Source organism: Megalobrama amblycephala, linkage group LG11 (assembly GCF_018812025.1).
Source record: "Megalobrama amblycephala isolate DHTTF-2021 linkage group LG11, ASM1881202v1, whole genome shotgun sequence".
NCBI lineage: Eukaryota > Metazoa > Chordata > Actinopteri > Cypriniformes > Xenocyprididae > Megalobrama > Megalobrama amblycephala.
Window position 1 is genome coordinate 37223714 of NC_063054.1, and position 22182 is coordinate 37245895.

Consider the following 22182-nt stretch of genomic DNA (forward strand, 5'->3'; position numbering starts at 1 on the left):
ATAAATGCTCTAATTGCAGAATAAACCTGAATCATCTGATAGATACACATTTATTTGGATTTATATTTATAATTTTTTTGTAATTTTGTAATTAGCTACTTCCTAGCTAGTTATTTGGGTCATTGACGAATAAGGTTTTTAAAAGTGTAAAAAAACAATTGAGATATAATTCATTTTGAAGTTTTATTAAAGGTGCCCTAGAATCAAAAATTGAATTTATCTTGGCATAGTTGAATAATAAGAGTTCAGTACATGGAAATGACATACAGTGAGTCTCAAACTCCATTGTTTCCTCCTTCTTATATAAATCTCATTTGTTTAAAAGACCTCTGAAAAACAGGCGAATCTCAACATAACACCGACTGTTACGTAACAGTAGGGATCATTAATATGTATGACCCCAATATTTGCATATGCCAGCCCATGTTCAAGCATTAGACAAGGGCAGCCAGTATTAACGTCTGGATCTGTGCACAGCTGAATCATCAGACTAGGTAAGCAAGCAAGAACAACAGCGAAAAATGGCAGATGGAGCAATAATAACTGACATGATCCATGATAACATGATATTTTTAGTGATATTTGTGAACTGTCTTTCTAAATGTTTCGTTAGCATGTTGCTAATGTACTGTTAAATGTGGTTAAAGTTACCATCGTTTATTACTGTATTCACGGAGACAAGAGAGCCATCGCTATTTTTATTATTAAACACTTGCAGTCTGTATAATTCATAAACACAACTTCATTCTTTATAAATCTCTCCAACAGTGTGTAATGTTAGCTTTAGCCACGGAGCACTATCAAACTCATTCAGAATCAAATGTAAACATCCAAATAAATAATATACTCACATGATCCGACGCATGCATGCAGTATGCATGACGAACATCTTGTAAAGATCCATTTGAGGGTTATATTAGCTGTGTGAACTTTGTTTATGCACTGTATTATAGTCGAGAGCTCGGGGGCGGGGAGCGCGAAATTTAAAGGGGCCGCAGCCTGAATCAGTGCATAGTTAATGATGCCCCAAAATAGGCAGTTAAAAAAATTAATAAAAAAAAATCTATGGGGTATTTTGAGCTGAAACTTCACAGACACATTCAGGGGACACCTTAGACTTATATTACATCTTGTGAAAGAATGTTCTAGGGCACCTTTAAGTGTTAACAATGAGATTATGTGGTTTTTATAATCAATTAACACTGCTTTTGTCATTTTTTTACAAGATGGACAAAATTTGTCACCAAAAAAGTCATTCGGTTTAACCAAAATTTCGGTTTTACCGAATGACTCTTTTGGTTATACCGAATGACTGTATTTTCAAACAGTGCTGATATCTAGCAAAAGGACAATCAAACATTTTATATTTACTACAAGTTTTTAAAATATTACAACATTTTCCATGTTTTATAGCGGTTGCACCGAATGACCTGATGTTTCGGGACATGCGTATGATCAAGTGAAAACATGAATTTTTCAAATAGTTAAAAGAGAGTTAGTTGATTTGCTTCATGACCATGTGGTCCTTTGTAGGTGTCTGAATGATGTCACATCCTGTCACATGATATTGACCTCATGACTTGATCCAAAATGGTCCCTTTATATTGGTTACTCCGAATGACATCTTTCAGACAGTCTTTCTCATAACAAAGCAACGACTTCTACACATAATTTTAATATCATTTTGCACTATGTTGATATATGATGTTATAAAATCATGCCAGAATTTAAAAAAATATACATTTATTACATTTTAAGATATTTCAATCACAAATGAAATGGCTGTATTGGCCTTTGGACGGTTAAACCGAATGACCTTTTGACACTTCAAAATCTTTAAAATACCTTTATATGTTGCAAAATATAATTAAAACCTTTTGGATTCAGTGAAAGAGATCTAGTTGTACTGCCTTACATACTTTAGATGTCATATCTTTGTTTTTTATTATTATTAAGGCCTTTGGACAAAAAAAATTGTTGACTATAGCTTACTAGGGTGTCTTGTCTGTAGTAGAAGTTAACTAGAACTAGTTTAAATTAGGAGTAGCTTGTAGTTTGAGATGCTACAGTTTTCAATTCACTTTCTAACAACTATTTAGAACATCTTAACAACGCCCTAGCAACAACCCATAACCCCCTAGCATCACAGTGTTTTCTTCAGAAAAAGTAAAAATCTTCTTTATGTTATTAATATTTTGTGAAGTGTTTGTGTTGTTTTGTTTCATGAACCTGCTTGTTTAACTTTGCATGAGGCGTTTCATAACCACTGCAGGTCACAAGAGGAAACTGGTTGAATCATTTGAAATTTCACAATTGTGTAATTGCCTGAAGGAGGTATTTTTGCTATTTTGTTGTTCTCATTATTTTGGGGATTGACTCATTTCCTTTCCGTGCTCCTCTTGACCTGACCCCGAGGCCGAGACGCCGGTTTAATATCTGTGCTTCCTCTTCTCTCAATGCTGCTCTTCAACATCAACATACAATGTTTTCTTTCTTCCCAAGTCGGAAGATCTCGGAGCGTGTTCTCAGTTCGAGGCCAGCCGGAACGCCCGGAACATGATGCCCAGTGCGAGCTGTGGCGTCTTCCCAGAGTTCACGCTCCGCAAACCGTCCTCGGAGACGGACATCGAGAACTGGGCATCCAAACACTTCAACAAGCACACCCAGGTACACATAATCACAAAAACATGGATTTTAACCCTATAAAGTCCTTCTGTCGTCTGATTGATAGTTTAGACTTTTTAGCAAGTAATAGGCCTCTTGCTTCATGTGTCTTTTTGCTGTGAAATATTTACTGATTTTGATCAAGTAAACGTAAGTATAACTTTGATATTGTGAGTATCAAATATGATCATCAGGCTTTTGAGGAAGGTTTATTTGTTCAACTCTCAATCATCATTGCATTGCATTATATGTTTTAAAACTATACAGAGCTTTAATCATAAAACTAATCATTTAAACATTATCTTACTGAGACATTATTGGCAGATATTTATATGTATTCTATGTGAGTAGTCTGCTATACTGTTATAAAGATCTCATTGATTTACATTACCTTCATTTTTGTCCATATAAATATCACCATTTGCACCAAATATTTGCTCAGTTTGGGCCTCTGAATTAAATTAAGTTCCTCTTCGTGTATGGGCGCCATATTCTCACTATATGAGCCATAAAAGTTTCAAATATGATACAAAACATATGCAAAGATTTTTTATTATTTTTTTCCAGATTTAAAAAAATTCGATTTTTCTGACCATTATTTCATGTCAGGTGTGTCACCCCTCCACTTTCATTTAAATGTATAGCATTCAAGGTATTTATAAGAATATTAGTGATACTAAAATAACACTGGGTGTGTAAATTATTTCATTTTTAAGTGAACTTCCTTTAAAGTCAAAGTTGTGCTAGTCTTTTCTTCCCTATTGTGACGTATATGGGCCATTCTACAGAACTGGTTCAAAATCAGAGTTGGACACGTCTTGGAAAAAAAAAGGTATTTTTCCACGAATTTTGTTTGTATGCAAATTGTATATTATCCAAGGTACACATTTCTAGTAATTGTGCAGTTAATTCTCATATTGTATTTTCAGAAAGTTTTGGAATATTTTTCCTCTCCCCAAATTTGTCACTACCGAAACACAATCATAAATAATTTATTAAGAAGGGTCACATTGACCTATTAAGATTTTGTTTACATCTACCTTGTAAATATATTTTTTGCTAGTATAGTTTTCACAGGTAAATCAATAACAATTACAATTTTAACAATATTTCAAGTGTAATTTATTAGATTTGTTGTATTTTGAATTTAATCTTTCTTTGTAAAAGGCATAAAGTTTATCAAACTGATTTCAAAGTGAAGGATTCATTAGTTTGAATATATATTGAACCAAACTCTATCATAACATCTTAGTTGATCATTCAATATACTTTATTTTTGACAAAAACATCCATGTTTCGGTCATGACTGCACATTTTCGGTAGTGACAGTAATGTGTTGGTAGTGACCACATCACATGACACAATTTAACTCGCATACTAAAACACTAATGATTTGCATAATAATACATACTAAAATTCAAATGATTTGCATAACTATACTAAAATTTTGTTTATTTCCCCCAAATAAACGATTACGTGTTCCCTTTTGTCACTACCGAAACAATGATGTCACTACCGAAACATATGGTGAAGTTTCGGTAGTGACAATTTTAGACACTTTTGAGCCGCTCAAAGATGATAATCAGCACATGGTTAGCTAGCACAGTTCTGAACAGATATACACACATAAAAACTAAATTTAATGGAATTACACCCAAAATGTTAGCTTAATTGCATAAAAAAGGTGTTTGGTAGTGACGTTCCTTAAAGTTACACACAGATTTTCAGACTTTTGAACACATTTAACTCAAAATGATGGATCTATCTGCTATGAAAAGAAGCTATGAGAGAGAGGGACACAGGAATATTTCCTGATCAGAAATGCAGAAGTGTGTTAAAATCAGTCTCAGACAAAATGGACTAAAACACACACTGTTTCGGTAGTGACATGAAAATGCGGGACACTTTTTTTTTTTTTTTTTTTTTTTTTCATGATTTTCATGAAAAGTTTCATGATTTAAAAATAAATTCTAAAATAAACATTTTTTTTTAAACTTAAAAAATATATTTTTAAAAACAACAATGGAAAAAAATTCAAAAATAATTTCAATATCATTTTCACAAGTTGAAATTTAAAGGTTAGGGTTCAGGACAGCCAACTCCCAATTGAAAGTTCCTAATAAATTTTATATATATTAATCTTACTGATATTTTAAATATTATTGTGGAATTCAATAGATAATAGAAGGATCTTAATAAACATCTAAAATTTGAATACTTTATAAATGTGTTTTTTGGTTGTGGGACAGCAATTCTGTAGAATGAACCATATCCGAGTGAAACGCTTCTCAAACAAGAACAAATGTAGGGCGGGGCTTGATTTTGTCCATGGGGAATTGATTGGATGGTTGTGGTTTGCTATTGGTGGATCTCATGTGAGTGACAGGTTGCCCCGCCCTCATCATCAGAGAAGAGGAGGAGTTATTTTCATTCAAGATTACGAGGAACATGAATTTAACAAAAATAATGATAATTATTTACTGCAATATTCCATAAAAACAACAATTGTCATTTATTTATTTTTTTATTTTTATGGAGTTTAACCTCTCCTCTTGTCATCCAGGGTCTGTTCAGGAGGAAAGTCTCCATCGCCAACATGCTGGCCTGGAGCAGCGAACCCATCAAGAAGCCCATGATCGTGACTTCCGACCGAACCGTCAAGCGCGAGGCCGTGGAGCTCTTCAAACTGATCCAGACCTTCATGGGCGACCGGCGGGGCAAAGGAGACCCTCTGTCGGTGGCTCTGGAGGTGGCCGTGAGGGGCTGGAGCTGTCAGGGCCTGAGGGACGAGCTTTACATCCAGCTGTGCAGACAAACCACGGAGAACTTCCGCTACGACAGCCTTCAGAGAGGCTGGGAGCTCATGGCCATCTGTCTGGCCTTCTTCCCCCCGACGCCTCGCTTCCACAACTACCTGGAGGGCTACATCTACAGACACATGGACCCGCTGAACGACACCAAGGGTGAGCTTCACATCACGTGATAAATCTGGGCTTAAAGGGATAGTTCACCCAAAAATGAAAATGTTGTCATCACTTACTCACCCTCAAGTTGTTCTTTCTTCTGTTGAACACAAAAGAAGATACTTTGAAGAATGTTGACTTCCATAGTATGAGCTGCAATTTTACGCTGTACGGTCTAGACTGTCCTTATTAAGATACAGTTCATACAAAGAGAGTGTTGTGCATTGTGTTTGACTTACGGTTACTGATGTCTGCTTGTGTTTCTCTGTTGCAGGAGTGGCGATAAGCAGCTATGCTAAATACTGTTACCGTAAACTCCAGAAAGCTGCGCTCACCGGAGCCAAGAAGGTTCGTGTCTTTTGAGATGCGTGCTTGCAGTGTTGCCACGTCCACTAATTATAACTGCTGTTCTAGGATTAGTTCACTTTAAAATTAAAATTTCCCGATCATTTACTCGCCTCCATGTCATCTAGGATGTTTATGCCTTTCTTTCTTCAGTCGAAAAGAAATGAAGGAAAACATTCCAGGATTTTTCTCCATATAGTGGACTTCACTGGGGTTCAACGGGTTCAAAATTTCAGTTTCAGTGCAGCTTTAAAGAGCTCTACATGATCCCAGACGAGGAATAAGAGTCTTGTCTAGAGAAACGATTAGTCATTTTCTAAAAAAAATGAACATTTATTTACTTTTTAAACACAAATGCTCGTCTTGCACTGCTCTGAGACGTGCCACGCATGACGTAATCATGTTGGAAAGATCAAAGCGGACGTGCAAAGACTACATCAAACAGCCTTTACAAAAAAAGGTAAAACAGTGATGTTGGACATTTTGAAGTTGGAGGATAAAATGAGATGAAAATGAGACCGCGGTACTTCCATGACCTTTCCAACATGATTATGTCATGTGTGGCACATCTCAGAGCAGTGCAAGACGAGCATTTTTTTTTTTTTTTTCTAGAAAATGACCGATCGCTTCTCTAGATAAGACTCTTATTCCTCGTCTGGGATCATGTAGAGCTCTTTGAAGCTGCACTGAAACTGACATTTGGACCTTCAACCCGTTGATCCCCATTGATGTCCACTATATTGAGAAAAATCGTCTCAGGTTACGTATGTAACCATGGTTCCCTGAGAACAGGGAACGAGACTCTGCGCTGACTGCGCTAGGGGAACGTCCTCCGTGACCCGTGCTCGAAATGCCAAAAATCACCACACTCCAATCCTATTGGCCGGCGACAGCCTATCACGTCAAACGGCGCGAACCGTGACGTATAAAGGGAGCGCCTGGGGAAACAGCCGACATCTTCTTGTCTTTGAGTGACTGTAGCAGGCATCCCGCAGCATGGCATGAAAGCGCAGAGTCTCGTTCCCTGTTCTCAGGGAACCATGGTTACATACGTAACCTGAGACGTTCCCTTTCGAAAGGGAACTTCTATTCTGCGCTGACTGCGCTAGGGGAACGATATACCCACGCCGCCATGCTAGAGGAGAATGCCAGTCCAAATGTCTGGACACACATCCGGCAGTTCCAGGGAAAAAACCGGGGGCAGAACTCCAAGGCTGTCAGTGACAGCATTCCCTACGGCCAACAGCCCAAGCTGAGCCTAAAAGAGGCCTTCCGAAAAAAGCCTACCAAGGCTGCTCGAGCATCTGGAACCAACATCCCGAGAGGGGGTGGTCCCTTTAAGGGAATGTGGCCAAGGAACCAAAGGAACCTCGGCGGGGGGGAAAAATCCATCCCGCTGCCAACAAGGAGGCCTAGCCAGATCCAGCGAAGCTAAATCTGGCCTAGCCAACCTTGTCTGATATACAGAATCTCCAAGCGCAAACTCCAAAGAGTTGAGCAGGAAAGAGCGACTGCGAAATGCAGTAAGCAACTCAAACCCACACGCAGAGATGGGCATCCTGGAGAGCGGAACTCAGCTAAACGCTATGGACCCTCGTATGAGGGGTGTACAACCACTCATCCAAGGATCTACTCAGCCGTTAACAAGGTGCTGAGGAGGCTGTGCGCTAAAGACCCCTGACCCAGGGGAGCACAAACCAGCCTGGGGGCCGGTCTAACGGGAGACTTCATAGAAGTCTACAACCAAACCAGCTTAGGGAGCTAAGCACAATTACGCAGTTAACCCCGAAGGGAAGTACAAAGCTCAAACTAACAGACAGACCATAAAGCGGGCACATGGTCATGGAGGCCGGGAAAAGGGCCTGCAACATAACCAGAGTTCACCAGAGAACTGAATGCAGACGGCGGTAGCCCAGGATGGCCTGTAGGGCCACACCCTATTGCATATCAAGGTGGAGCAAACACCAAGACATAACAGCTGCAAGTGCCCACGAGACAGCCCGTCCAACACAAACCAACGAGCAGTGCACTCGGTGAAGTACCTTTCTACTCTTTAAGCAAGAGGAGTACAGCATATGCCATCATGCGCTAAGGAAAGGCCCCATGGGCCTATAATCCCAGCCAGCACGTGGCATCAGCTCGTGGCAGTGTTATCAGGGTTCAGGCTGAACAGACCGACGACACAGGAGGTCATAGTCAACCCGAGACCCGGCCAGCCGGCGAAACCATCCCTTTTGCTGTCGAAGGTCAGCACGCTCCACAGGAGGCCTTTACGGCCTACCCATCACACGCGACATCAGCCAGCGGCCACTAAAGTTCTAGGAGCGAAAATAGAACCCGTTAATTAGACAGGGAAAATATTTAAGCTCGACTAGAGCTAAAGGGAATAAACGCACAAAATACTCAGTAAAAACATCTTTTACTCTCAGCGAGAGGAGTATCAAGCTAAACTCCGACATGCTAGCAAAGGAAGGCCTGAAAGCGGCCTGTAACTTTAAAAGCACGCGGCGATAGCTAGTGCATTTATTCAATCATGGAATGATGCCCGTACACGACCAGCGTAGCTGGGTCAACAGGAAGCTATAAGAGAAGCCTGGAGAGGCCTGCTGCTTAAAGAACCATGTGGCACCGGCCCGTGGTCATGACAGGGCCCTAGCTACAAGGAAGGGCTAGTATAACCTAAAATGACAAATTTAAGGGAACTAGCTACACAACCTGAGCCTAGGCATACACATTCCAGCAGGCAATGTAAATCATGCTAAACAGTGTGAGCGTAACCAGCATCGTAGACCAACAGCGCTGTATCCAAACAAGCTGCATACAGAGAGGCTAAAAACAAATAGCCAACAATCAAACAGCAATGAACCCCAGATGCTGTGGTGCAAACGACCGGGAGAGGTCGGGTAAACAAAATTCCCTACACTCATCCTGAGTGTGCGATCCAACAGGTGATGCACTCAGTGAAACACAAACCCAAACCGGGGAGTAAAACAACAACACCGTATTCATATATAGAGGCCGGATAAAGCCTGCTATCATAAAAAACAGGTGTAACCTGTGGCAGCACAAGCACGCTCACATAACACGCCTGCATAAACATATGAAGGGGAAATATGGGCAAAAAATGGCCAGCAACTTCCTCAGAAGGAGGCCAGAACTAGGAACTATACAACCGCAGGGGGATAGTCATAACAGGGGGATGTAAACAAACACACACCTAACCTAGTTCTAGCCTAGCCGCTAGCTAAGGACTGTATGTAGACACGCTACACTCGGGCTACTAATTCCCGAACACACGGAGAAAGCAGCATGAGCGACAGCATTAGGTGGCCGAAAAACCGGCCAACACATAACTGACAATAGCGAAAGCTAGTTCTAGCTATACACAGTATCAGCCGAGAAACTACAGCAACGCTAAACAACAAAGCGGCCATAAAGGGCCTGCCTGTAACAGTCAGCCTAACATACAGTTATTTGCCCAAATAACCCCTTAAAAAAAATGAACAGATGACAACTATATGCACGGGAAGCCATACAGGAAAAGCAAGGTCTATATTGAGAATGAAAAATGGACCTGGCTTACCTCCTGCGGCTCGTAGAACGCAGATTCCTCCCCGATTCGTCACACGGAGGGGAAAATCCAAAGTCCCATAAGCCCAAAAGCACTTTCACTATCAAGCCAGACGGCGGGCCGTCAGGAATATATTCATCATAGGCCCACAACATCAGCCCGACTGTAAAGCCCGCAGCATATAGATGTCACAAAACGCTACCGGGAGGCAAAGGAAGAGCGAGGGCCAGAAAAAGCCGGAGATCGATTACCGGCGCTGCTGGTGCCGCTCCTCGATCACCTCCCTCAGATCTTGCTTCTTCCTTCTAGCATCTCGCCGTCTCTGCGACTTACTCCGAGGAGGAGGAGGCGCACGAGCAGCGACACTTTCCCTCTGGGCCTGCCTCTGAGCCTCGGCTCGAGACGGCCCGGGAAAAACGATCGTCTAACCTGCTGCGAGCGGGTTCCCTCCTCACGCGCTCCCAGGGCAGTTGCAGTCTGCTCGAGGCGCGTTCCATAACCTCCAGCAACTCCGAAAAACGCCGGGCAGGGAGCTTTGGACCAAGAGAGCACTTGCTCCTGGGTCCGAGGATGTTAAAGATAAAACATCGTCGTCATCCGCCAGAAGCGTGTCCTCGTCAGTCGCTTCAGCTTGAGAAAGACAGACACCCCTCTCAAATTCTTCAGCGAGCCCCACCTGCGAGCCCCATGATTTCAATCGCCGCTGAGCCTCAGAACGAGCGGGGCCGGAACCACCAGGCTGCGGTGGTGGCACCTCTCCCCTCGAGAAGAGGGCCAAACAAGAATGGAGCGTTTTCATAGGAAAACGCTCAGTTAGCACAGGCAGCACCCTCGAGTACTGACCATGCGAGCTCCTCGCCCAGACAGAAAACGCACAAGTTGTGTGTGTCCTCCGGTGTCAGAAACCTGGGACAAGGATAATAATAATAATAATAATAATTCCTTACATTTATATAGCGCTTTTCTGGGCACTCAAAGCGCTTTACATATTGAAGGGGGAATCTTCTCAACCACCACCAATGTGCAGCATCCACCTGGATGATGCGACGGCAGCCATATTGCGCCAGTACGCCCACCACACACCAGCTTATTGGTATAGAGGAGACAGAGTGATGAAGCCAATCAGTGTATAGGGATGATTAGGAGGCCATGATGGAGAGAGGCCAATGGGCAAGTTTGGCCAGGATGTTGGGGTTACACCCCTACTCTTTTCGAAGGACATCCTGGGATTTTTTAATGACCACAGAGAGTCAGGACCTTTAACGTCTCATCCGAAGGACGGAAGGATCAGCACACTTCCTGAACGATTTATTTTCTTTTGGCAGAGTGAAAAAGGCACGAGCAAAAGCAGTCGTGAAAAGACAAAAGGATGTCGGCTGTTTCCCCAGGCGCTCCCTTTATACGTCACGGTTCGCGCCGTTTGACGTGATAGGCTGTCGCAGGCCAATAGGATTGGAGTGTGGTGATTTTTGGCATTTCGAGCACGGGTCACGGAGGACGTTCCCCTAGCGCAGTCAGCGCAGAGTAGAAGTTCCCTTTCGAAAGGGAACCTCGAATATTTTCCTTAATTTCTTTTCGACTGAAGAAAGAAAGACATGAACATCTTGGATGACATGGAGGCGAGTAAATGATCAGGAAATTTTAATTCTGAACTAATCCTTTAAGTTTGGCTCATACAGCGATCGAGTTTATGGAGTTATTAAAGTGGGGGTCGCAATATTTCGGTCTTATTTTCATCATAAAGCATTTCCATTTATTTCGTTTTTTATGGGCTTGTTCGCTGATTTGCTTCATCTGGAAACATGAATGAGTCAAGGCTTGTACCACTTTCCCTGTGATTTCTTGCACCGCACATACAGAAGAGATAAATCTTATTCGTTAAAATATGTATTTTTTACGTGCAATTTGACAAATAGGCAAGCACACTCAAAATTTTGGTGTATAAACAGTTTTCACTCAGAAATTGCTAAATTTCACAAACAATTACAAAGAAACTGCAAATAACACATTGAATTAAACATGATGTTTTAAGGTATAAGTACATCTGATATAGTATTTTCTTGTAAAAGTTGTAATACTTTCTTTTTTATTCAAATTTCCATCAGAAATTGCAAGTAAATTTCACAAATACTTTCAAGTAACATTAAATTGAATGTGCCATTTTGTAGTAGAAAGACTGAAATACTATTTTCTACGCTCCAATAATCTGTTTTATTCACAACTTCTGAACAATTATTTTTTTACAGTGTATTTTCGATTTTTTATTCAATGAATTGTTTTTGATGGTGTTCTGCCTCTCGGTCTGATTCATATTTACTGTGTTTCGGCTGTGATTGTATCAGATGGGTTTGCACCGTATGTGCTAATTGGCCGTGAAGTGGTGGGAGGGCCTGGTATTTAACATTTTTTAATTAACATTCAGTTTCCAGAATTTGCCTATTGCCCTGGAGACGTCGCCATGACAACGGGCGCAGTGTCTTAAATAGGCTTGTGATGATTTACACGCTGACCGCATTGTTGCATGATGGAGTGTCATTGCACCTGTGTGACGGGATCTTCCTGATGCGTTCTTGGGTTTTTATTCTTGCGCGTGAAAGACGCTGGTGTGCGTATGTGTGAAAGTTTTAATTGCATGATGCCAGTCGCCTGTGGAGATTCCAGTCGGTGAAACCGCTAGTAAAAGGGAAATGTGTGTGTTTGCCAGACGTCCAGCAGGGTAAAGCTTGAATTGATGGCTCTGTTCCAAAACCTAGTGTGCTGCCTACATAGGCATCATTTGCATGCTCATAAAGACAGCAGCGTATGTTACCTTCTTTTGGCCAGATACTAATGCAGGGTTCATATCCAGTATGGAAAACTGTGGAATTTGATTTTAGTCATTTCCAGGTCTGGAAAAATGAAAACAGAGTATATAATAAAAATATTTGTGTTTCCAGACTGATGTCTAAAATCAAGAATTTCTAAAAATAAATTTATCATACAAGCAATGTGTTTTTAATGGCATTTAAAGCAGGCGGCAAATGTTTATTGATTATTTTAATATGACTGAGTGAATACAAGATGTGTATTTTTTTATTATGCAAATAAATGATTTCCTCTGTAAATTTATAGTAGAGCAAACATTATTATATACTGGAATATCCTGCTATTATTTTGAAAATAATATTTTATAAATGAATGTAATCATTGACAATATTCGTAGAAATGAATAAATTTATTGAATTTAAATAATTTAAAATATATGCAGTAAAAATATTATTTATTTTATTATTATTTTGACAATATTATTTTAAAAATTACAATATAAATTAAGTATTTTGTTTACTAAATAAATGTAATCATTAATCAGATTCTTTTAAAACTTATAAAATTAATTTGAAAAATTTTATTTATATTTTTATTAGTGACTATTTTAAAACTTATAATGAATTAATTTAATGAATTTAAAATATTTATGTATTTTGTATTTAAATAAATAAATATTTGTTTTGTAAATAAATATTTAAGTATTTATTTTTGCATGCAGTCAGTGAAAATAGTGAATATAATCAATATTTTGTCATTAATATTTTGACAATATTATTTTAAAACTAATAATATGAATTTTAAATATTATTCTTAATAAATGTAATCAGTGACAATATTATTTTAAAAGTAGAAATGAATAAATTTATTGAATTTAAATCATTTAAAATATATGCAGTAAAAATATTATTTATTTTATTATTATTTTGACATTATTATTTTAAAACTTACAATATAAATTAAGTATTTTGTTTACTAAATAAATGTTATCAATAATCAGATTCTTTTAAAACTTAAACATGAATTTGAACATTTTTATTTATATTTTTTTATTAGTGACTATTTTAAAACTTATAATGAATAAACGTAATGAATTTAAAATATTTAATTATTTTGTATTTAAGTAAATAAATATTTATTTGTGTCGTAAATAAATATTTAAGTATTTATTTTTGCATGCAGTCAGTTAAAATAGTGAATGTAATCAATATTATTTCATTAATATTTTGACAATATTATTTTAAAACTTATAATATGAATTTTAAATATATTTCTTAATAATCAGTAATAATCAATCTTGTAATCAGTGACGATATTATTTTAAAACTTATAATATGAATTTAAAAATATTTTTTTAAATAAATGTAATCAGTGATATTTTAAAACTTATGAAATTAATGCAATACATGTAATCAGTGACAATATTATTTTCAAAACGTACAAAATTAATTTGAAGTATTTTTTTTTAAAGTGACAATATTATTTTAAAATTTATAATGAATAAATTTAATGAACTTAATATTTAAAATGTATGCAGTTGGTGAAAATGTGAATGTAATCAATAATATTTTATAATTTTGACAATATTATTTTAAAACTTATAATATGAATTTAAAATATTTAAAATGTATGCAGGAAGTTTGAAAGCGAATCAAACGTAATCCTGTTTTTTAGCATTGCAGGTTTAATAACTTGTCTGGGTTTGGTACAATATTCTGCCAATTATTTGGCAACAAAGTACCATGTACATTTACATTTGCAAAGTACATTTTGAGAATGTAACATACATTTTAACAGTTGGATTGATGGAAATTTGAGTCTGGAAAAATATGGAGCTTTGAAATGGAAAATGTGTCACATGCATCCTTTGCAGAGACAGGAATCCCAGAATGCATTGTGATGAACTCACTAGATTTTGCTACAGAGCCACATGTACATTTTTTCTAATCTTGTCTGATTAGCAAATTTTTCTTTTCTCTCTGTCCGCAGGGTTTGAACAAGCCCTCAATAGAGGAGATCGCTCATGCTCGCAACGCCATCTTTAGGCCCTCCATGTTCGGTTCGTCTCTGGAGGAAGTGATGGCGATGCAGAAGGACCGTTACCCTGATCGCCAGCTGCCGTGGGTTCAGACGCGTCTCTCAGAGGAAGTGCTCGGCTTGAACGGAGACCAGACTGAGGGCATCTTCAGGTCAGATATGCTCCGTTATTAAAGGGGACCTATAACGCCTCTTTCACACGATGTAATATAAGTCTCTGAGAATGTGTCTGTGAAGTTTCAGCTCAAAGATCATTTATTATAGCTTGTCAAATTTGCTCCTATTTGGGTGTGAGCAAAAAGACGCCCTTTTTGTGTGTCCCTTTAAATGCAAATGAGCTGCTGCTCCTGCCCCCTTTCCAGAAGAGGGCGGAGCTTTAACAGCTCAACAACAACAAAGCTGGAGAATCTCATACAGCCAAAATGAGGATTGTCAGTAACGGTGTTCAGCCTTACATTGTTCAAACCGGAGTCGACGCTGATGGAGAGAGTCCTTGAACTTTGAAAATTGAACTTTGAGCATCATAACTTTGCAGATGTTACTTATGCTCAAACATCAACATTACACACTAACTGAAGTTAAGTGAAATCATAATTAAGACCCTTTTAAAGCTTTAATTGCTATATTTACAGTTTTTCTCAGTCGCTTTGGTGCATTTCTCACATCACTCTTTACATTTGCACAACAGTTAGTTCAATCTCCACAACATTTAGTCATTTGTGCACATCATAGTAGCAGTTTCTCATTCCTTCGAACAAATTGCAAATGCTTTTGGACATGCATCAATTGCTTTCATACAACTCTCTGCTATTTACAACATTATCATTTGCTTATGTCATGTCAGTCAAAATTAACTATACTTGTGAATGCTGAATAGTCATTCCATATAAAACTAATAGTCCTCATTTCATTGCTTGAGTCATTACATACAAAAATGTTGAACTAGTTGTCAAAATCTGTCAAGCAAATTTTACACATTTTTTTTAAATCTTTTTTTCCTGAAAATGTCTCCTAAATTGAACAATTTCTCTCAAGTGAATCTCAACTTTCACTGATGAGAAGGGGTGTGTGAAGCATTAGTTGCAACCAATGATAAGCCACTTCTCTACAATCACTGTCAGAGCTGAATCCCAAAAAAAAGAGGCTGAATCCTCAGCCTCGTGGAAGAGGGGTAAGGGTGCGGGGAAGAAGGGGAAGGGGACAAAACAGGGGAAGAGGAAGAAGAGGCCAATAGGCAGATCCCTGATGAAATCAGGGCTACAATTGTGGATCATGTTGTCAATCACGGCCTCACAATGGCTGAGGCTGGTCGAAGGGTGCAGCCAAATGTTGGGAGAACCACTGTAAATTCAATTATTCAAACATTTCGTTGGAAGAACATGTGTGTATAAATGGACAGTAATTCAGCACTAAACAATCTGCACTGCACTACTGTCATCGTGTCATACATGAAGCTTGCAGTGGGACAAGAACTTGTCACTGTACAATTTACATTTAGATGTACAGCTTTACTGCATCACACATTAGTGTATTGTAGTGTACAGTAGTGTTACAGTAAAGATTTGCCATATGTACTGCAATATTGTTTACAGTTGTGCACAGCTCTACCCAAAGGGAGTTTATGTTTGTTGAAAATAAGGGTGTATTTTTTCTTTTGCACAATGCTGTGAACAAATTAGAATTGCAAAGAGCATATGCAGTAAAAATGTGAAACATACATATTCAGTGTCTTGTACTCAGTTACCTCACTAAATACAGTAATGTGTAACTTTACTGTATTTTTCAAATGGCTGTGCAAATAGTATATAGTGCTGTCTTGAGCATTTTCAGGTAGTGTTACCAAGATCTGACTTTTTTGCATTGGAAAACATTGACAGAGTAAACTGTCATAATGAAAACATGACAAAGCCATTTGACTATCTTGTTCATAAACAATGGTGTCAGGACTTTTCATCTTGATGACACTGACACTTTCATTGACATAAATACTTGCTTTTGAGGAATGACTTATCCATTTTGAGCAAGTGACACGCTTTTGCAGGTTATCAACTAGGTTTTGCAGTTTGTACTAATTGTTTTGAGAACTGCATTAACTGTTGTGCAAATGTGAATAGTGATGTGAGAAATGCACCAAAGCGACTGAGAAAAACTGTAATTGATTCCATGCAGTGGCTGAGAGACAAAAATATTTATCATTATTTTTTAGCTTTTTGATCATGTGCAGGAAGCATCATTTTGAATCAAAGAGTCATTTGTTGTGAAGTAGATTCAAATCATTTAATCCAAGAAGTAAAAAACCGTAAAGATCTAGTTAAAAAGGAAAATGCACAGGAAAAATTATATTTCATTATTTTCTTTTATTATTATTTTACACTATAATATAAAAGTTTGGGCTCAGTAAGAATTTTATGGTTTTTGGAAAAGAAATTAACACTTCTATTCAGCAAAGACACATAAATTTGTTCAAAAGTGACAGTAAAGCATTTATAATGTTACCAAAGATTCTATTTCAAATAAATACTGTTCGTTAGAACTTTTCGATCTTCTGTTCTAAAAATGTATCACATAAATGTTTCTTGAGCAGCAAATCATCATATTAGAATGATTTCTGAAGGATCATGTGACACTGAAGACTGGAGTAATGATGCTGAAAATTCAGCTTTGATCACAGGAATAAATTACACTTTACTATATATACATATAGAAAACAGCTGTTTTAAACTGGAAAAATATTTCACAATATTACTGTTTTTACTGTATTTTTAATCAAATAAATGCAGCCTTGGTGAGCAGAGGAATCTTTCAAAAACATTAAAAAATCTTACTGAACCCCAAACTTCTGAGCGGTAGTGTATGTTTGTACTAAAACGTTTAGTAAATGAAAAATGCCTTGTGGAGACCATGAATATTTTTGTGTGATAATGCGAACATATAGTAGAATCAGAGTTTTGAATCGATTCATTCAAACAGACAATTTGAACTGATTCAAATTTTTTAACTGCATTTTTGCTTTATGCTATTAAACATCTCAGTCTTAACACTCTTATACTCGTGAAATTAACCTAATGACACTAGGAAATTTAATTACCAAATAAAAAGTGCATTAAAATGACTGCAGTGGTCACAGTGCCTGCAAAATCATTGCAAATGTATTGTGAATTTTCAGCCCTAATTAACCCACATTGACCTGCATGAAGGCCATTAACCCACACAGTAGTTACTCATGAGATAATGTAAAACTGTGTGGTGGTGGTTGTAATTAATAAATCAGTCTTTGAGTTCTAACTAAACCTGGATCATTCAGTGTTGGCGTGTTTACTGAACTTCACTCCTGACTGTCGGGTTTTTCACGGTCAGCAGGTTTCGTTAGGACTAAGCTTTTGCATCAGTTTGGCAACAAACTTTGATTGGAAGCAAAAAACTGTTTGAAAATCGAAGGTACAAGACTGAACTTAACGGCTTTAGAGATAGAAAGAACTACAATCCCATGAAGCATTGCGAACAGCATAATGATGGCGACATTTTATGGATTGAGAAAACATATGCATATATATTGAAATATTTAAGTATTTTGAGAGCGTAGATCGATTACATCATTTGCTGTGCTTAATTTTCCTTGTTTCGACTCTCAGATTGGTGTTATTTTCTGTACAGCATCATGGGTAATGTAGTTGTTCCTCACAAATTCCGGTGCAGGCTGACAGCTTCAGCAGACGTAAATACCATCAGTTTCTGTAGTTTTCAGTCACTATATCCAAACTGCTGATATTTTGCTGAAGTGTAATGTGTGTTTGTGTGTCTCAGGGTGCCTGGAGACATTGATGAAGTAAACGCGCTGAAATTACAGGTGGACCAATGGAAGGTGCCAACTGGCCTGGAGGACCCACATATTCCAGGTATCCCACAATTCCTTTGTCTAATCTAATATAAGCAAATTAAACGTAAGATGCAGTGGATTCTGGGTAATATTTGCCCAAGTAATATACATGGTATAGCAAATTTCTCACAGACCTCTAGGGCCACGAGTCAAACAAGTTTCGTTCTGATTGACAATGTCTAATAGGTGTTCAAACTTCATTGGCCGATGGTGGCCATGTTTTTCAAGATACGCGAATGTCCTCATAGACACTAATGGCACATTGGAAAAAGACAATACATGCCAATTTTCAAGTCAATCGGACAAATGGTTACGTAGTTATAGCTGTTTTCATGTTTTTTTTATGTTATAGCGCCCCCAAGTGGTAAAATCCTGCAATTATTTTACTGTGACCTCAGATTGAGCTCTTACATATGTGTACCAAGTTTGGTGTAAATATCTCATTAAATTAAAGAGTTACAGCCATTTTAGTAAAAGTGTCCCCGCCCACTTCAAACGTTCCGGCGTCCCATCGCGACCGTGAATCGAAATTTCAACTTTTTTCCGATAATTATTGGTATTCAGACTATTCCACTGGAAGTAGTATACCATCCAAGTACCTTTGACATACTGTGTTCAGCATACTAAAATTTGTGATGCACTGATTCTATTCTTACTACACTGAAAACAATCTGGTGTAGGATTTACTTTGAAACAATTTCCACTCAGAAATTGCTAGTAAATTTCACAAATAATGAAAGAAATGGCAAGTAACACACTGAATTAAACTTTACATTTTTATGTAGACAGACATAAAAATTTAATTTTTTTACAGATTATATAGTAAAAATAGAATTCATGTTGTCCTGTGGCTGAGAAATGAACCGTGTCGAATTTGTTCTCTGATTATTTGTGTTGGTTGTTTTGAGCGAGTATTTCATGATGCATTATTGATAAAGATCCTCTGTTGCTGTTTCTGCATGCAGACAGCTGTTTGTAAATGGAACAAGCAAGTACAAAATATCTTTACAACATCTTACAAAATTACTGAAGTTGAGTTACATCAGTGCAACATTTCAAAAGCGTTCTGACCTCACATATTTTAATAATTATCATAAATTCGAAAGCTTAAACACTCAGAATTCATCCTGTGAAAACTGTTTTGAAATTAGAACTGCATGAAAATGGACTTTACTTTAAAACCTTTTAGCGGCTCAATTTTTGTGATATCAAATGATAGACATCATGTAAATATATGTATTTTGTATAAAATCAAGAATGTTTAGCTCAGTCCGTTTCCTTTACACTAAACTTAAAGGGGTCATGATCTGAGAAATCAACTTTTCCTTGAGCTTTTGATATATAAGAGGTCATCGTACTATAAGAATATCCTGTAAGTTTCAGAACTGAAAACTCCTTGTTAGTCCAATAAAAGCTTTTATTGACACCAGCGAACGACTGATCGTGGAATGTGTCTATAGATAGGTGAAACTCCGCCTCCACAGAAGAAATCAACGCCTACTTCATCATTGCAACGTTAGCCCCGCCCACTGGCGTGTTAGTAAAATGACTATACAGGACTAAAATAACATTACCTTTCGAAGGACCCTAATGCTAGGAATATGGTTATTTATTTCAAACAATGTGAATGTCTCAGTTGAGCTTTATTTATTTGTATTGATATGCAATGATTCATGTACAGTCAGATGTCTGTGTGTCAGTAAATCAAACGAGTGACTAATCGCTCAACTTCACGTTCTTTCTCTTAGTAGTAAGAAAATAATCTGTTAGTTAAACTGTGATTATATTATATATAGAAAGCGATCAAAGAACGCTCCCTTTACAATCGCTGGAGCTGTCAATCAAACAGCACAAGTTTATCTCCTGGACTCGCGCCAAAACTTGAATCTGAATGAATCTCTTAGTTACATCGTGTTTGCATTGTTAGTTATGATGAAAGCATTCATTAGTATGCAGAAATTGAGTTGCAATGTCGAGATCACTGCTTTCATGAGATCAACAACATGTCTGTGATCGACTACAATGTTCATCACTGCAACCTTTCATGCCACGATCTAAATATAATGCCATAGATCTAAATTTAATGTTATAATCAACACTTTTCATGGTTAAGCTGTAATAGTAAAAACGTGCTAAAAGTTTTCGAAAGAGTAATATTTCATATGCAAAGATGTCAGCCAATCACAGCAGTGGGCGTTTACACTGAAGTCTCACAGCAGACACGCCCCTTAAAACAGAGCGTTCAAATCAGAGGCTAAAATCAGGGAGGAAAAATGCCTTTAAATTATGACAATTTTTGATGTAAAAAGCATACTAACATTATAAGTGCACCCCAGGAAACATTATAAAACATTAAAACAACGCAGTTCATGACCCCTTTAAACTTCTATAACTATTTACGCTTTCATTTTTTTGAAGCTGCTTTTACTTCAATAATCTCCTGAGTGTCTTCTTTAAAAAGGTCTATATTACAAAACATTCAGGAATTACAACCATTTAAGTTCAAGTACTTGGAATAAAAGTTTTTTTCTCATCCTTTCATGACTTAACAGTAATATTTCGACTGTAGTTATTGTAGTTGGGATTAGTCCAGCTCTTTATCATGTAATACACACACACACACACACACACACCTGTAGCCTCAGGCGTTCTGCAATGCCCCATTTCTCTCTGAATATAAATAGCTCAAACTTCCCACACACAGTGGGAGGATCAACAACTCTTACAAGCCTTTTCCTCAACAGAATATCTCTTTCTATGCTTTCTTCTATTGCAGCACAGTGGGATCCAAACGTACGCGACCACAGCGATAATCTTCAGTTTGGTTTGGAAGAATCTTTTGTGCACCATTTGTATGTAAATAAAATTGCATTTTCTCTAGTGGTCTTAGATGTTTGGACTCCTCTGTGCATCTCTGGCTGATCCTGATTATATCTGTGATTTCCCAGGTTGTTGCTGTTCCCTGAAACGGGTACCTATCATTTACAAAACTGCTTTTATTCATTGACCTATATTCATAAAGTGTCTCCCATCGGACCTATTTCTGGAAATCTAGAAGCGTGAGAAGCCATTACTCTTAAGGTGGCTTAAGAATACCAGGATTTCACAGATTATACTACTAACCTGCAACCTCAATGTAGCATCGCTGTTTTTGTTTTACTTTCTGTTCATCAAAGAATCCTGAAAAAAAAAAAAAGATATCCACAAACATATGAAGCAGCTGTTTTCAACATTGATAATAATCCTAAATGTTTCTTGAGCAGCAAATCATCATATTAGAATGATTTCTGAAGGATAATGTGACACTGAAGACTGGAGTAATGATGCTGAAAATTCAGATCACAGAAACAAATTACAGTTTACTATACAAACCCGATTCCAAAAAAGTTGGGACACTGTACAAATTGTGAATAAAAACAGAATGCAATGATGTGGAAGTTTCAAATTTCAATATTTTATTCAGAATACAACATAGATGACACATCAAACGTTTAAACTGAGAAAATGTATCATTTTAAGGGAAAAATAAGTTGATTTTAAATTTCATGGCATCAACACATCTCAAAAAAGTTGGGACAAGGCCATGTTTACCACTGTGTGGCATCCCCTCTTCTTTTTATAACAGTCTGCAAACGTCTGGGGACTGAGGAGACAAGTTGCTCAAGTTTAGGAATAGGAATGTTGTCCCATTCTTGTCTAATACAGGCTTCTAGTTGCTCAACTGTCTTAGGTCTTCTTTGTCGCATCTTCCTCTTTATGATGCGCCAAATGTTTTCTATGGGTGAAAGATCTGGACTGCAGGCTGGCCATTTCAGTACCCGGATCCTTCTTCTACGCAGCCATGATGTTGTAATTGATGCAGTATGTGGTCTGGCATTGTCATGTTGGAAAATGCAAGGTCTTCCCTGAAAGAGACGACA

At 37.7% G+C, this 22182-nt stretch overlaps 1 protein-coding gene across 1 annotated transcript in view; it reads left to right on the forward strand.

Moving 5' to 3' along the window:
* The window catches only part of arhgap39 (Rho GTPase activating protein 39), a 76983-nt gene that overhangs the window by 48709 nt on the left and 6092 nt on the right, over window positions 1-22182 (forward strand). The window contains exons 4-8 of the mRNA XM_048207832.1: window positions 2503-2667; window positions 5228-5627; window positions 5902-5975; window positions 14338-14537; window positions 18190-18281. Coding sequence (XP_048063789.1) covers window positions 2503-2667; window positions 5228-5627; window positions 5902-5975; window positions 14338-14537; window positions 18190-18281 — 931 coding nt within the window. The remainder of the gene's footprint in view (window positions 1-2502; window positions 2668-5227; window positions 5628-5901; window positions 5976-14337; window positions 14538-18189; window positions 18282-22182) is intronic.